Source organism: Enoplosus armatus, chromosome 5 (assembly GCF_043641665.1).
Source record: "Enoplosus armatus isolate fEnoArm2 chromosome 5, fEnoArm2.hap1, whole genome shotgun sequence".
NCBI lineage: Eukaryota > Metazoa > Chordata > Actinopteri > Centrarchiformes > Enoplosidae > Enoplosus > Enoplosus armatus.
The window spans coordinates 4,669,381-4,687,370 of record NC_092184.1 but is presented as its reverse complement, the minus strand read 5'-3'; the positions used below and the strand labels follow the sequence as shown (position 1 = coordinate 4,687,370).

At 39.4% G+C, this 17,990-nt stretch overlaps 1 protein-coding gene across 1 annotated transcript; it reads right to left on the bottom strand.

Annotated features, from left to right (window-relative positions):
* Positions 1 to 531: 531 nt before the first annotated feature.
* Positions 532 to 8,451, bottom strand: klc3 (kinesin light chain 3). Its single transcript, XM_070905272.1, has 13 exons — positions 8,242 to 8,451; positions 6,740 to 6,805; positions 6,088 to 6,252; positions 5,426 to 5,501; positions 4,424 to 4,569; positions 3,979 to 4,061; positions 3,806 to 3,893; positions 3,285 to 3,386; positions 2,624 to 2,797; positions 2,232 to 2,331; positions 1,297 to 1,477; positions 852 to 918; positions 532 to 639 (listed from the first exon to the last, which is right to left on the bottom strand). Exons 1-13 carry the CDS (start codon positions 8,449 to 8,451, stop codon positions 556 to 558), a joined length of 1,542 nt encoding a protein of 513 aa, XP_070761373.1. The 3' UTR covers positions 532 to 555.
* Positions 8,452 to 17,990: the final 9,539 nt, after the last annotated feature.

The following is a 17,990-nucleotide window of genomic DNA, read 5'->3' as shown; positions in this document are numbered from 1 at the left end:
TAACTTTTAATGAAGAAACGGAATTTGTTTCTAAATAAAACCAGGAAGGAATGATATCAAATGTTAAGAGAACAGGAAGGAAAGGTTATATTGTGCAGTGTAGATATGTCAACATGTGACCCACTCCTTTCTAATCACTCTTTGGAGACGCTTGTCATTACCGGAGACCAACATGCCATGTTATTAGGCTAACTGAAATTTCCTTAAGGATTAACGAAACTGAAAATGCGTTATTGCTTTTTTAAATGAGTGATAATTAATAAATCGCAATTTAGATTTTTGACAAAGTCTCCAGACAGCTATGTCTGTTTTTCTGGGGGGGGGACTCAAAGTGGGGAATCCACTTTGGTGTAGGACATCTGATATGAACGATCAATACACAGCGGTGTGCAGTCAGTGTGTGAACCTTTGTTCAGTTATCTTGAGGTGATATATGTAGTGTGTGTGTGTGTGTGTGTGTGTGTGTGTGTGTGTGTGTGTGTGTGTGTGTGTGTGTGTGTGTGTGTGTGTGTGTGTGTGTGTGTGTGTGTGTGTGTGTGTGTGTGTGTGTGTGTGTTAGCTGGTCCCACCAAGTGAACCTCGTCTGGTCAGGCTCTGCGTGCTGGAGCTTAGGCCTCTAACATCTGTCAAGCGACTCGACTGAGGAACAAAACAAAAACAATAGATGTTCATGTGTTACAGATTTCTTTGACTGAACGTCCTATGCTGTGCAGAAACACCACAACAAGAAAAACAAGAATTTAACACCAAATAAATCACTGAATTAAAAACTAGGAGACCATGGCAGATTTACTACTCCAAGTACAGAAGTACACATCACTGTTAAACTGATTGAATCACAGTCTCCTCACCTGGGTGCCGTCATGACTCTCTCTGGCTCCGACATTCAACACGTTCAGAGAGTTTGCCCTCTTCATGCTGAAAACAAGACAGAATATCATGCTGAACTCTTTATAAACACACACAAAACTCCTACAAGCTCAGTTTTACTGATTTAGGAAAAAAAGCTGCTGCTGCCGACACTGATTCAGTCTACAGGTCAACAGTCTAAAAGTGCCTGTTTGAGTTCTTAATCAAATAAAATCAATAAAATCTCTTGAAAAAATGAGAAATCCACCATTCGAAAACAAAAATCCACATCAGCATTATTTGTAAAATGATTCAACCGGATGTTAATTTCCATGGCAAAATCAGAGTTCACCCATGAGCTAAAAATGTTCCTGTACTGAAGAGATCTGGTTTCAGTTCAGTTAGACTCACAGTGGGGGTTAAACGCCTTTTGTAACAGAATATTACCCAGCATTCCTCTGGGTCGTTTCCTCCATTCCAACTCCTCTCAGCTTGCGGACCAGCTTCTCGCTGCTTCTGCGTATCGACTCTCTGAGTTTGGTAAAGGAGCCGCTACGCTTCAGGTTACTGAGTCCGTCTTGTCCAGAACCGCCGTCCTCAGCACCGGACCAGCTGGGACGTCCGTCTCCTGGAGGACGGACAGACGAACGGTAACAAACCAGCGTATGAATATAAAGTATGCAAAAACAAGCTCTCTGCATTTGTATTCTTGTCTCTATCATGCATTTGAAAAATGTATATCTTAACTGCTAAAAAGAAAAAAAACAACAGCATGTGGTGGCAGACATATACATATACATATACACATACAGTTGCAATTAGAAATATTCAACCCCCCAAAGATTTTAAGGATTTATCAATTCAAGTTTTTTCAAAGAGCAAGATTCTGCTTTGGATGACTTCTTTATCAATCAACACAGAAAATGCATTATGTAGTATTTGTGTGTAACAGTATATTTTGTTAAGATAGCCATGTCACAATTTTTCAACCCCTATATAATATTGTTGTTTTTAAAGCTTTCTGACAGTTTTTATGGCCTAAAGTGGAGTTGAAACATAATTAAGCCTTTGGGAACTCTATAATTATCCTTCATTTGCTTCAGCTGTGATGCATATATAAACCCCACCCATGAAGGTATTCAAGGTGAGTTGCAATCATGGGAAAGACAAAGGAGCTTCCACAAAAGCTGAGAGAGGAGATTATTTCATCACACCCGAGGGGCCTTGGGTATAAGAAGATTTCCAAAAAATTTAACATTCCAAGAGACACCATTGGGAGCATTATAAGAAAGTTTAAAACTTATGAAACAGCTGCAAACCTGCCTGGCCGTGGAAGAAAGCCCAAAATTTATATATAAATTATATAAATCATTGTTTCATACCTTCCACAGATCCAAACTCCTTTTCATGTGCTCTGGTCAGGATCTCTTTGTAAAGAGATTCAGCTTGTCTGTATTTCCCCTGCTTAAGATAGCAGGATGCCTGAGAAAGAACGAAAAAGAACGAAAGGTTCCATTGGCAGTGTTTAGTAATTGTACCTGGGAGGCAAAAATGAAAGAATGACTTTATATTGTACCAAAGTAAATGTATAAATGTTATAAATGTATTGTTTTAAATTTGTCATCACCTTTGTGGATTGAAAAACATATAAAAAGGCATAACAAACTGGAAAACAAACAACAAGAAAATGGAAACAGAGGAGTCTAAGTGAAATGTAAAAATGCAGAATGTCAGACACATTTTACAGAAATCAGACATCAAGGTTTCCTCTCACCAGGTTGTTCTTAGTCTTGGCCACGTTGGCGTCGTCTGGTCCCAATTTGCTCTGGTAGATGTGCAGAGCACGTTCATAGTACTGCTCCACTTCCTGGTACTTCCCCTGGTTCTGACACAGCAGAGCCAGGTTGTTCAGCTGCTTGGCCACATCTGGGTGGTCTGTCCCCAGAACCTGAGGGGGCATTCAGACACAAAATACACTGTGAGGATGAAAAATACATTATTCTTCTATTCTATATATTCTATACTAACAATGACAGTATCTGATACATGAAACATGGAAAATCCTGATGTTCGGTGTTCAATTGGGGTTGTGTGGAAGACGTATTCAGATTCTTAAGTAAAAGTAGCAATTCAAAAATTACAAGTAAAAGTCCTGTATTCAAAATCTTACCTTGCTAATCTTGCCTTTCGATGGTTACATGGACATAATGGTCAATAATGGAAGATGTTTTAGTGTTTTTTACTCCTTCAAAAGTGAAACTGGAGACCGTTTTAAAGTTACAGTAGTTACAGTTAGGATTCGTGTTTAGGATTAAAATTTGAATTTGCATTAGATTAGTGTAAAGATTAAAGGTCAGTTATGTAGTAGTGAGATTTAAGAATTGTACAAAGGGGGCCTCATAAGTATAGTAAGACAAATGTGTGTGTTTTCTCACTTTCTCTCTGATCTCCAGAGCTCTTTTACACAGCGGCTCAGCTTCCTTGTATTTTCCTCTTTTCCCATAAAGCACTGCCAGGTTGTTGAGCGTTGCTGCCACCTGCACAAACACAAAAACACATGCACATTACATACCAACTCAGCAAGTCTGATCTAAACGACATTAAACAACCTTAAAAAGGGAACAATGCAGTTTTTTTGAGGGGGTAATATACACAGGCAGCGATCCCAGCAACAAAATGAGACACAGGCTCAAATATCTGTTATAATACAACCTGCCAACAAGATGTTCCTAAGAGACTAAACATCGCTGCTTCTGCCAAAACGGCTTTAATGTTAAGTTTATTTACACAGTGATAAAACAATGATGAGTGAAAAATCAAGTAAAATTAATGCAACAAAAGACAACAAAAAAAAGCAGAATTAAGTCGAGGTTAGATTCGGGACGTGTCGGGGGTTATAAGCCGTCTCTTTACGTGTCTTAGACTGCAGCTGGTTTATTGAAGGGGGGGAACTTACAGCCGGATGGTCCATTCCAAGAGTTTTCTCCCTGATCGCCAATGCGTCGTTCAGCAGGTTGGCTGCCTCTTTGTATTTGTTCTGGTCTCTGTAGAGACAAACATGTCACACACCTCAGATCAAACTTTTCATATAAAACCACTTGGTTTTGTTGCCATGGTAACTGGCCTCACCTGTACACCAGCGCCAGTATATTCAGCATGGTGGCTACATCTGGGTGGGTGTGTCCTGAGGACTTCTCCAGGTCTTCCAAAGCCTGTTGAGACATTATTTTAATCAGGAGCCATTTTAAGGCGTTTAATCTGTACAGAATGGTTTTTAGCTGCATTTCCCCATTAATTTCTGGGGTTTTTTAAATTCAAATTCAAAACAGACTCCAGAAATTGCCACATGATCTTATTGGAATGGGTGGCATTTCTCCCAGGCCAGTAGGACCTGCAAGGACAGATTTTGGTCTGTTCTGCTGTATACAGATTGTAAAGCCCCCTGAGGCAAATTTATGATTCATGGCCATGGAAAACTGGATTTTGGGAGTTTATTTTTTTGTTGTGGGACAAAAACAGCAACAGTTACAAGATACTATACAGGGGACCAGTTGGAGATGAACGTCCCTCTCACCTGTTTGCAGAGTGGTACAGCGACCTCGTATCGTCCCTGGGACGCGTACTGGATGACCAGATTATGGAGCGTTCGAAGGCGGGCGGGAATCTCGTAGCCGCCCTGCTGGGCTGCGGCTGCTGCACTGCTGTGGTGAGGCTGGGACACTGAACAGCAATAAACAGACCAATACAAAGAAGAATTTGATACGAGTCTGCACGTCAGTTCTTCAAAAAGGGCTTGAAATGAGATTAGACCAAGATCTAAGCAATCAATTACATTTCATCAAGTTTAATTTCATTCACGTAAGTAAATGAACGAAATAAGATGTTTCATTGTTTTCAAAAGAAGAAAGTGCTGTTATAAAAGACAACTTCATACAAGATTAACAAATAAAAACTTAAAGATTTTAACATGATGTTTTACTCTGAAGAGATCCCCAATGTGCTGATTTTCCCTCAGGCTCTGAACTCATCGTCACTGCATGTGATGTAGATGCTAAAATTTGACATCAGAACTTGAAATGTCTTTGCTGTGTGTGAAGAGTTGTTACTCTAAATATCTTAAGCAGCAGCAACACAGTTATACTGTGAGTTCATCTATGGAGAAAAACAAAAACATAGTGTTCATCTATTAAAAGGAGGATTTGTAATAAATGTACACATAAACAACACACATGAAATTGAGCTCATTATGACAGACATTAAAGGATCAGTTCATCTTCCCATGCAGTTAGTTTGAGTTTTCTGAGCTTTTGAGATCCAGCGCTGAGACTGCTTACACCATCCGGACAAAATCAAGGTGGCTGGAGATTCTGTTGTGATGCTCACAAACTAAACAGCAACGTCTCCTTACATTTATTCAACATGGCTGTTGTGTTGGAACAGCCTCTCATAACTCAGCATTTGTTTTTCATTTTTGTGAACTTACACATTTATGCAGTGAATGATTGAAGAGCACCCTGTACATTACTGGAGACATTTAAGTCTGATAAACACATTCACAAACTTAGCACAGCCTTACTCTGTGACTGCTCCTCGTCCTCGGTAGGAAAGAGGTCATCCAGAGACTCCTTGGTGGAAGACGTGTCTTTGTCATCCTGAAGTGAGAAACAAACGCATTCAGCAAAGAAGGAACTGCAGATAAATGATCTCATCATATTCTCAATATCTCTCAATGTGTAAAATATACACTAAGTAATGTTAACAAGGGTGTGAATTCTCATTTGAACGGACTAATATTTTTGTATTATTAAAGCTCAACTAATCGATATTTTTATGCTAACAACTAATTAAACTGTGTTACGTAAAAGGGTTGACTCACGGCGACAAATGCACAGAGAATTACCACCAACTCTGCAGTTTTATGGAGCTTTTTAGCCTCTTTTAGTTCCTAGATTTTATTTTATGGCACATGAACTACATGGCAGCGGCAGCACAGAGCTGTTTTAAAGGCTGTAAAATAAGCTTTTGATAAACCAACTATACCCAACCTGTCCAGCACCAAACTGCAGACAACAACTGTTGTGTCCGAATGTGTCAGTTAAATAAAGAGCAGACTCTTCCTGTAAGCTAAAATTTGTTGTTTGAACACCTAGTCAGCTGGTGAAGTAGTGATAGCAAACTCTTCCTGAACACACATTTACACACATATTTGTGTTTGCGTGCAGTTTGTCGTCTCCTCACCAGCTGCGGCTCCTCCTGGTCATATTTGCGTATGGAAGACATGAACTGCAGGTGTTTGTTCTGCTCCTCCAGGGTGACAACCTCCTGCTCCCTGTCCTGCAGCCGCTGCTGAGCACCAGCCAGCTCGTCCCTCAACCATTGGTTCTCCTGACAGAGACGACGCACCTGAGGAGGAGGACACAAAGAAAGACAAGGAGGAAGGGACAAGGGTGAGGACAATAATAAGAAAGGGGGGATAGGATGCAGGGGAGAGAAAGGATCAAGGAAAGGGAAAGATGATGGAGAGGGAAAGGAAAGGTAGGAGGAAGAAGAGGAGGGACGTGGGAGGAAAATTGAAACGGGGAGAAATGGGAAAATGACATGAAGTAGGAGTACAGGAAAGATGAAGGACAGGGAGGCAGGGGGAAGAGGGGAATGAGTAGTTGGAGATGAAAGAAGAAAGAAGAGGCAGAGTAAAAGGAGGAAGGAAAAAAGGCAAGAGGACAACCGAAAAATACAATGAAGGGTGAAGGATTTAACAGATATGCCGCTGTATGTTTAATTTCATAAAACCCACAATACATATACATATTATATATAAATATAGTGTGAGAGAAGCTCCCATCTGCTCTTTACGTCTTCAGGTCTTCTCTTTTTTCCTGCAGAAACTCACCTGAGCACGCAGCTTCTGTTTCTCCGCCTCCAGTGAACCCAGGTGAGCCGACAGCGCCATCATCACCTGGAGGGCCGAGAAATGGCAAAAAACACCTCAGATATAAAACAAACATCAAAATGATAACTTTAATTGATCAACATCAGACAAACACAAGGCACTTTCCTGGGCAAAAATAATACTTTTTAAAAAATTCTGATCTAATACTGAATATTGTATTTACTGTCATTTATGTACTCTTTGCTTTTCAATGCACCTTCAAATATGAAATCCATCTTTGACTTTAAGTAGTTTTATTAGTATTTAGCTTGCATCTTCTTCTACTTTGAATTGCTTGATCAATCCTTGAGACAAAACTTTCTTTTCTTTTAACTTTGAACCTTCATGTACCTACCTAAATTGCATTTAGTTTTTCTTGGCAGCTACAAGAATTTTGATTCTGTGATAGTTGTATTTTGTTGTAATTTTGGAGAAACATTGAAAGAAAAGTAACAAAGAAATTAAAAGTGATAACATTTTAAAAATACATCACAGACAGAAAAAATGTAATGTAGAGTTACACATGAAATATCTGAACTCTCATGTTGTTATATAATGAACTATATGCTGAAGCAAACAGTTGCCTATTTACACATCCTGCAGACATGGACAAACATTAGCATTCATCTGGAGTCGTGTCTCAGCCTACCGGAAAAATGTAAGTCCAGTATTCACTCTCCTTTTAGCTCTGCTTTTGGTCTCCACCAACTCCTGAGCTGATAAATGCTCCACTATGTTCACCAGCTAGTCACTAACTTTGCCTGTTTGTCATTTGGTGGTGGGAAGGTAGCGTAAGGTGGGTTTATAGAGCTTTCGGCCTGCTATGGGCAAAAGACGACGCCGACGAGAGCGGTGAGAGTGAACCAAAGCAGCAAAGTGGTGGGCCGCAAAACAATGAGTTAAGAGATGCTAAAACGCTCTGTAGAGCTGTGGGGAGCAGCAGAGTCTGTGATTATTCTCTGTGGGTTCATCGCCACAAGCGACTTGTTTCACATACAAGTAGTAATGTGCCCCATTGTTAATATAAAAATATTGTTCATAGCCGCTGTTGACTGTTGTGCGTGAATGAAACCAGTTCTTCCTGACTGAACGGGATGTTTACTGAGCCTTTCACTGCATATTGGTTGATTTCATTAAGCTATTTCATAGATGCTGAGCTAATCGACTCACCATGCGGCTTGCTTATGCTAATGCTAGTTTAGCTGCTCCTTTCTGGTCAAACTGTTAGATTTAGTATTGTTAGCATTTTGGTGTGTAAATGTATTTATACTTCTAGTAATACGCCTTTTAAGTTAAGTACCTCTGGTTACTTGAATTGCTATTAATTGCTGAGCGTCCTGTGTGTTCTGACCGACACCCCAAGGTGAACATATTCAACCAACACATATATAGAGAAAGCCTATTCAATATTACACAAGAACAAGTAAATCATCATGGCTTTGCCTCTATTCTTCTATTGGTACCTGTGCCTCGCTCAGCCCCAGCTCTATCCTCTCCAGTGACTGGCGGATGATGCCACTCTTCTCCTGCTCCACGCTGCCACTCTCTGACGCCAGCCGGCTCTCCGTCGGCTCCTGCAGGCTCTCCAGCAGACTGTGGTTCTCTCCTCTCAGAGCCTCCAGCCCTGCGATCACCTGCTGCGTGCTGCACAGGATCTCCTCCGCCGACAACATGGCTCCAACTCTGAGGTTCCTCCTCTCACAACAACTGACCTGGGAACGCCACAAAGAGGTACACATAAATGGTAGAAGAAGTCATTATAGTAGTACTCATAGCAGTAGTGATGAAAGAAGCAGTAGTGGTAGTGGAGGTAGAAGCAGTAAAAGCAGTGTTTGTCGTAGCAGAATATTTAAGAGCAGTAGTACAAATAGTAATAGTAATACAATAATAGAAGCAGAAGTGGCTGTAGTAATAGCAGTTGAAGTGGTGGTAGTCACACAGTAGTAGTAGTAGCAGTCTATCAGTAGTAACAGCAGCAGTACGAGTACTACTACAGGAATTAGTAGCTAATAGTAGCAGTAGGAGTAGCAGTATATTCAACAGCTGTAGTAGTAACAGTAGTGGAAGTGGTAAAGGCAGTTGTATTATTGGTAGTCTTGACATAGCAGTCGTAGTAGTAGAAGCAGCAGTATGAGTACTACTAGTACATTTAGTAGCAAACAGTAGTTATCAGTACCAGGAGAAGCTGTAGGAGAACTAATAGTAGTAGCAGTATTAGTTGTCATAGTAACATTACTGTGGTAGTAGACTTTATCTGCCAACATATGAAGATTGTTTTGACAGTAAATTCTTTACAGGCAAGCCAACTTTAAAATCTACCTGCAGATAACTCTTAATTGCAGTATTTAAACGTCAGTATACTGTTCTTACAGTACCAACTCGGCTTTAACTCAGCTGATGAACGCAGTCCCACTCTGGTGCTGAGTCATTTGATGAAGGTAAACCACTAACATTGGTAACATTAGTAAAGAAAATACAAGAAAATAAGAGCACAGAGGAGAAGAGGAGACGTTTGGATGTAGATTGGCCCAAGAGACACAGACGCTGCGATTTCTTGTTGACTTCAGTCCACTTCAGTCATGAAATAGAGTACTGAAATTCAACAATACCAGGGAGTTTCTGATATTCAGCAACAAAGACAAGAGCATGGTGAAGAAAATACAAACTGTCAGCAACTTCACTAAACACCAGCATATGATAGTTTTCAGTTTCCTCTTTTCTGGACTGATCTGAGCCAGAGTCTGACAGGAGAAGTGGGCATGTGGAACTAAAACAAATGTTACAGACAGTACACGCATAACATGCTGTTTACTATATAGAAGATGTTTGGTTTGTTTGGTTTTATTCCGTCATAAACAACCTCCGCGTAACACCTTGTCCAAATATTAACATACAAGACACCAAAAATACGAAAGGAAACAAAAGATAACTGTAAAGCAATTTTCTTTTACATCGCAGAGGAATAAACAAAAAACAAAGCATGGTTTGGATTTTGATCTCTTTTGATCTCTTTGTTTATAATAAACAGGAGGATTATAAATGTAGGAAAACAAACACACATATACACTCCCAGTTTCCACGCGCTTTGTTTACTGTGGGCGTCTCTTGTCTAACATGTCATGAATAATGTCTTTTTATGCTAATCTCAACCCATCACACAAACCTCTCAGCTGTTTCCATCAAGCAGACGACTGCGTCACATTACGAGACATTTCTGTTTATTCTTTCAGGGTGAAACCATCACCGGCTGTTGTACAACACATACACGTTTCCTTGTGGTTGATAATTATGTCCTACAACACGATGTAAACACACACACTAACACGCAAAATCCGTCTCAGATCCACATCAACAAAAAGTTATTTATAGCCTACCTGCTAAATCCAGGCTCCGGCGGCGTGGTTTCGTCTTTATGTCCACCGTGAGCTAATATTAATGGTTTTCTTTGGAGAGCGGAACCGATCACATACTGGGGAACATTTGACACTCACAGTATCCTTCAGGTTATTTAATGTTGAACAGGTGGGACGGTAAAAAAGTAGAAGCTGTAAATGGTTCACCTGCTGCCTCCTCGGCTCTCAGCTCCTCCTGTCATCACAGATTCATCATCAGCATCAAGCTAGCAGCAGTAACATCCTCTCCTTCCGGTTCTCACCTTCAAAGTAAAAAGCCTATCAATGCACATGTGACGCAATATTGGTGCAATTTACTTCTACAAATGAAACTCGTGAACTTTCTAAATATTATACACAACATAAGCGTTAAGTTACAGAAATGGTTTACATGTAGAGTATTCCACGAGTGTTTTTGATTTGGGATGTGAGGGTTATGGTCATGGTTATTCACATTCTTTTATGCACAATTAAAACATTCTCCAGGTATTAGATTATTACTACTGTCTGGACAGGCTTGCCTTCGATCTCCATGACTTCCTCACCACACTTTAATTTCTGTAACAAATGGGTTTGCTTAACAGTTGAGGATTTGATTTGTGGCTGACCGAACTGTGCTGCACTGGGAAGACTGGGACTGTCTAATGGGTTTGACTCCTTCATCTTGTCACCAGTAATTGTAGACAAAAGTAACAAGCAACACTCAACCTATCCCCAACTTTTCCTCAACTTTCACTTCAGCGTCAAGAAATTGTTTATCATTGTAATTTTGGTTTACTACTATGTATGTGGGATTTACCACAGACACGTTTGTAATTTACAGTACATGGTGACAGCACTCAAACAAAAGCAATATATCTAATCTAAGTTCAACTTTATGTGTAAATGGACAGGTTGTCCTAAAGTATGACAACAATTATATGGGACAATAAACGACTACATAGAATAAAAATACATTGCGAAATACTATTTTATTGTTATTGTTCAATTACCTTATAAGTAGAACTAATCAAGTTTATCACCTAAAAAATACAATTGCATAAAAACACAGCGCTTTTATTCTGAAGGCACAGTCTCATGACTTCCTGAATTTGTCCAGTTATGTCTGCCGGGCTTGACGCAGCGGAGGAGCTTACCTGATCCCATATTTCCCACCATACACCGCGGCACCGGGGCTGGCCGTGATGTCCTGCCCGGGGCAAGGCCACCTATCTGTGGGAGAGATTAACTGCCTGCAGGAGGCGACATAGATTATTAATGACAAATAATTAATGACAAATCATTAACGGTTTACTTTGACAGTTTGTGTTTGAGCCCATGAAATGAAGTGGGGGGTGTCTACTCCCTCTGTCTCTCATATATAGTTATATTTATTTAGATATAAATAGATTATTCACCATTTTAACCATTTCCATATAAAAGACAATCCAGTGTAATCCTAATAGGCTATCCAAATCTCATCACCTTTCTTTAAAGATGACCCTCCAATTAATAGATATCTCATTAGATAACTGATACGAATAGATATTAGATATATCTATAATGGATATATTATTGTATTTTTTTAACAATTCTGTTCCTGTGATTAAATAAAACTGCCTGTTTCTCTGAGTGATTGCCCATTACTTTTGATTTTGAAAAATCCTCCATCCCTCTCTGTTCCTCTCCTAAGGCCTAGTTACCGACATATTTTTATTGTAATTACAGGTGTATCACTAACTTATTTAGGAGTTTAACATGTACATAATTTGAATAATAAATCAACTGATCATTGATGCACTTCGTTTTCTTATGTTGTATTGATGCCACCATATCACAGATTAGCATGTCCATTCAGTCAGATTAACTGTGTGTGTGTGTGTGTGTGTGTGTGAGAGAGAGAGAGAGAGAGACCCAGCGGTCACAGTGTGGAAACGTTAGTCCTATTTATGTCACATTAGCTAGGCCTGTGCAGAAACAAGGTTTTAGGAAACAATCAACTTGAGTTTCATTACAGCAGCATTAAGTGAATGGGGCTGAGGCTCAGCAGTTTAACATAAAGTGACTGCAAACAAGTAGGATTTAAAGAACAAGCACTGTATGTGACCAAATACAGAAAACACAAATAAATACACAAATGCTACAAGCAGCACACACAACAACGGAAACTGAAAGCTGCAGACTGATAATTCTCATATATAACATGGGTTATATATATATATATTAAATAACATTAAATAAAAATGAATAATTCATGATAACAAATAATCTTTCTTAAACATGTTAACAACACATGCTGTTGGTTTCATGCAAGTTTTAAGTGGGAAAAAAAGGGTTTGACAGTGATGAGCCCTTTTAATTGAATTGGCTTTCCCCCAGGCCTAGCTAGCAGAGCTCAGAGAGCTCAGACAAAGGCTGTAGAGCCAGAGTATTCTCACATAACTCGGTGAATTGAGGGCTTATTCTGTCCAAACTGTAGTTGGTGATTGTTGAAACAGTGGAAAGACTAACCAAGATGGTTTTGGTGACTTTGGTTTTGTTGAGTTTGAGTGAGGTATGTTTCCCTAAGAGTTAACAAGGTAGTTAATTAATTAAGCTTTTAGTGTTTTATTATTTCGTCTTTTTATTTTTCCGTTTAATAAGGAGTTTATTTTGTGTTTATTGAGTAACTGTGCCACTGCCAAGTTAAGTTTGTGGAGTAAAAACACTAAAGGGATCAGATATTAGCAAGCTAATGTTAGCTTTATCAGTTGGTTCAGTGAGCTACACAAAAGTTACATCTGGCAGTTAGTGGGTGTAAATATTCAGTAATAACTAATCTCTACTAAGAACTAGTTTGTGAGGTGCAACCTGTTTTAATTGGCCGTTAGAGATGTTTAAAACACTCATGTTAGCACGTGGCTAAGTTTATGTTTAAGCTGCTGCAACTGACTCTTGGGGGAAATTTGGCTAATAGACAGTCAAATTCAGCAGTCAATGAATGGTAAATACAAAAAAGGTACAGCAATGAATAAAAACAATAGAATAGACCAAAAAGTTGGTTGTGATGCCACTGTGGTCTTTCACTCAGTTTACTCACTATTAAACTAAACCCCTTAATTCTTTTACCCTTAAATTCAATGAATTTACCCATTTATAATGATGTTATGTAGCTATGTTTAATATGATTTTAATGGGACAACTGTAATATAGTTATTTCTGAAAAGAGTTTATAAGGAGGCTATAAACACCACTGGACACTGGACACCAGATGGCGAGCCTCATTCAGGAACTTGTACCTACAAGGATTGAAGAAACATCCCAGAGACCGGATCACCTGCATACAGCTTGATTTACCAAAATACTGCTTTGCTGTTGTTGTGGTAGGATTGGGGATTTTTCCTCACTCTGAGTTGAGCTAATTAAACTGGGATATACTAGAACTGAAAATAAAAGGAATATCTGTGTGACATTGCATTTAATGGAGTTGCATTGGTTATTTAACGGCCAATGATGTTGGAGTTAAGAGGTGAATATTGATTGTGTTTTTTTCTGTAAAGCTTAAACTTAAAGATTTAATCAATAAGTGTTCAATAGCTTCTTCTGCAAAAAGAACAATGATCTGAATGACATGATAGTTTCTTTGTGGAAAGGTTTTCCCACAGATGTTCTTTAAAGCTGAGAGAGGAACGTTGTGTTGGATTGTTCAAAGACAAAAAGCTTCTGGAGAATATAAGGGTGCACTCACTTAAACTCCTTGTTTCACCTGCGATGAGGTCCTGTCTGAGAGTTTGGTACATTGCAACACAGGTGTTACACAGAATTGTGTTACCCATCAAATCCTGTGAGCTGATTAAGACTTTCAGATGTGCTATCACTACATGTGTGTTTATCACAGTGTACTTTTGCAGTGCTTAGATAAGGTCATAATACTGAAAGCCATCAAACTACCATATCTGGTTCAGTGTTTCTTTCTGTAGCATCACAGAATCTGACAGGCCACAGATTTCACTGTAACTCCTGTTCCAACTAACTAAGTATGTAAACAACCTGTAACAAAAGCACGAGATGTAAATGTGTGTGCGCTCACACTTACTTTCAAACATTTTCGGGCAGGTTCCCAGGATGGAGGTACGTCACAAAAACATACACTTCACATGAAATAAAAATTAACAGAGAGGGAGACAGCGAGCAGCCTAACAAACAGGAAGTATCAGGAGAGTGTGTGTGTGTGTGTGTGTGTGTGTGTGTGAGAGAGAGACACACAGTTATATGAGCGGGTTGATTGACAGCTCAGCTGTCAGGTAGGCAGAGAAGCACCAGCAACTGACTGTGGTCAGCGTGCAGGCAGGGGCCGACCATATAAGGTCATCGGTCCCCTGGGAAACTCCTCCAGGCCTCATGTCACCACATGTTCACCTATAAGGGTCAGGACTGGGATCAGGGTCAAATGATCAAGTTCTTCTTAAGTTTGAAGAAGTCTCTCCACATCAAAACAGCTTTACACCAGCTCTGAGGTAAAGGGCTGGATACTGTATGAAATGTGCAGGAAATAAGAAGAGAGTACTTTGAAGTTTCTTTCAATAGCTTAAATTTAAGGAAGTGATTCCATCCATATTTAATTCAATGCCATGTCTCAATACAACGGGGGACTCCTATGCTTTAACTTTAGTCCGCCCCAAATTGATCTTCTTGTCGATAGTGTCTTGACTCTATTTCCCCTCTAAAAAAGAAGATAATAAAACAAACAAAGTCAACTCCATGGAATAATAATATTTCTCCAGTGTTAGCTTCTCTGCACTGGCTCCCTGTAAAATCCAGAGTTTAAAATCCTTCTCCTCACCTACAAAGCTCTTACTGGTCAGGCACCATCATATCTTAAAGAGCTCATAATACCCTATTACCCCACTAGAGCACTGCGCTCCCAGAATGCAAAGTGGTGAAACCTGTTTAGGGGGTTCACCTGTATAAACTCTAAGGCTGGTGGTGAGCGTGGGTAACGATTTAAGATGAATTCAATGCTGGGTGAGAAATACAGTATATACAAAGTGACTTGGCTTTATCTTGTGGGATCTATATGGTGGTTAGGGTTCTGTGTTCTACGTGAACCCTAATGAGGATACCCATTTGGAAGACACATTTATAATAAAACTCCTGGCAGTGTTAATGAAAACCTTTCTCTCATTGAACAGGGACACCACATATTTCACATAAAGCTCTGCGGGTCAGAGTTCATTCTTTCCTCAACCTCTGACCTCGCTGCAGAAAATAGAACCCACTTTATTTGTTCATCTGTTGCAGTGAAAATATTTATATCCCCTTTTTATTGTTTATATGCATCCAAAGCACAAAACTACTGTGTTTATGTGAAATTAAGCACTGAATTGAACCACTTATCTCAATAACAATGACATACATTTTGCTTGCTTGTTTGCTCGCTTTATTTTGTCTGATGTGAATTTTCTGGTTATGTATTTTGCTAAATATCAATTGTTCTCTAATGTTGACAACACTGGAATACGTAGTGTTTTTTAGTTTGTCTAGACTGAAGACCAGAGGGGACAAAAATGGCTTTAATGTAAAATCTCCTGAGTGAAAAGTTAAGCCCTGCTAAATCAGTTCAGCCCTCTGAATCTCTTCATAAAACCCACTGACCTTTATAACTGTTAAGTCTTTGTTCTTAAGGACACTATTATTGACTCATTAACTACTGACTTGATTTAATGTAAACTCTTTTGATTCCTTTCTTCCTCCTCATGTTTAATTTGTTATTTCTAATCACTCACTCACTGATTTTTAACACCTTACTGTGTCCACTAAAGAAATAAAAACTGTTTCATGACTGAGCATCCTAAATTATTTACCCCCCCCCCTAACAGCTTTTTTAAGACACAGAAAGTATGATAGAAAAAATATCTTTTAAATTCATTTCTGGTGTTTTTTTCTGTGTGTGTATGTGTGTGTGTGTGTGTGTGCGAGAGAGAGTGGGGTTAGAAGCTGCTAACCAGAGAAAATGAGATCTATGCTGAGATGAGACAGGCTCTGAGACTTGACACCGGCAATACAACACTGCTGCTGAAGCCCAACAGACAGCCGACAGCAGGAAGGAATGACAGTGTGTGTGTGTGTGTGTGTGTGTGTGTGTGTGTGCGTGTGTGTGTGTGTGTGTGTGTGCGTGTGTGTGTGTGTGTGTGCATACAGGTGTGAATGGTAGACATAACTGCATGGACACATGCATGTAGATACACATGATCAAAAAACACACACACACATAGCGGAGAACTGCAGAGTTAAAATGTTACAGCTGTCCTGGTCAACATACTTTTGATGTAAAATTAGAAATGAATGACTTATAGAATGAATGGAAACAATGGCGTGCTCGCACACACACACACACACACACGGTACAACCACCATGTCTGATATCACATGGCAAAAAGCAAAAGCTGAACAGACCTGATTTACATGACTTATGTGATTTAAGTAACCTGTGCAACGTTTCTGAGGAGCTTCCTGTTAAAAGTCATGCATGATTTTATTTTCCTTGAATATAACTCCTTCTAAAATGTTTGTGGGCCCTTTCACTTGTGACTTGAGTAGTGAAGGCATGAGACATAAAGACATGCATATGTGAGAAGATAAACCTGAAATGACACATCACAAATAATGAGTTAATCCCTGGTATAATGTGTATGCTCTCCACTGCTAGTCATGGATGAAATTCCAACTGTTTCTGTTCTGTCCATTATTCTGTCTTCTTCTCATCCTTCCTGCTGCTGAGTTTTGTCAATCTGGTCAAATGAAGGTGGTTAAACAGATGAATGGACGGAGGGATGGAAGGAGGGACAGAGAGACTGACAGCTGAGTCGATGCAATTCAATCGGGAGAACTGGTATTGGAGATTGAAGGACCTGGTGAGGCGGCACTAAAGATAGAAATCCATGGTGTCCCCCACACACACACACACACACACACTCCCCATGTCCCCTCCTCCGTCACGAGTTACTCAGTTAGCTCAAGTTTCAACATAAGCTCACCAGCGTCACCTTCACAAAACACATACAAAAATCACAGAAATTCTAAACTATTATCCAAAAAATAAGACGAATGATCCAACAATTTGATTTGAAACAAAGTGTAATGTTGCTCAGTGCAGGTGGGCGAATAATCAATAGTGTGATTCTCTCTGGCATTTCAGCAGCCATACAGACAACACATCCAATTTATTTCACCACTATGAGATCACAACACTTCTGCCTTCTTTCTAACATTACTGGTTCTATTTATATTCAAATAAATCCCTCCGGTTTGTGTCCATTGTCTGTTGCTTATGATATCATCTTACTGATCACTATGAAAAGTTACAGTGATAAATGTGCTGTCAAGTAGACCTAGGAGCATCATCACACACATGTGGATCAAATTCAACAAAGCACAATCACAGAAGCCTTTATCTGACATAAACAATGCCAAATGTTCACACACACAAGCGGAGTAATATAGCAAATTGGTGCAGATATTAAAACTGAAGCGATACACTGCTCTGTCATCTGTTTACATTTTCGTCTTTTTGAGAGAGAGGTTTGAAATGTTCAAGCTTTTCTAAAAGAATTTACAATCCTGGTCATTATGTTACCTGCAGCACCATCACCCACCATCAAGCAGTTAAGAATAGAAGTAGGTTGTTCTGTGAGAAGTAATGAACTAGTAATGATCAACAAAACTCCTTCAAATATGCTCTGATCATTTTGTGCAGCATTAAAGTTAATTTTTGTTGACCTTTGCAAATGAGTTGTACATAAACATAATTTGCATTAGCAAATGCATTTTGTAGAAAACATCATGCCATGCAGATTATGTTT

Excerpts from the sequence above, each read along its gene's own strand:
- klc3 (XM_070905272.1), bottom strand. The coding sequence starts at position 8,451 with ATGTTGTCGGCGGAGGAGATCCTGTGCAGCACGCAGCAGGTGATCGCA. Across the intron at positions 2,798-3,284 it reads CTCTGGAGATCAGAGAGAAA|GTTCTGGGGACAGACCACCC; the intron begins GTGAGAAAACAC and ends ATGCCCCCTCAG. Across the intron at positions 919-1,296 it reads ACGACCCAGAGGAATGCTGG|CATGAAGAGGGCAAACTCTC; the intron begins GTAATATTCTGT and ends TCTTGTTTTCAG.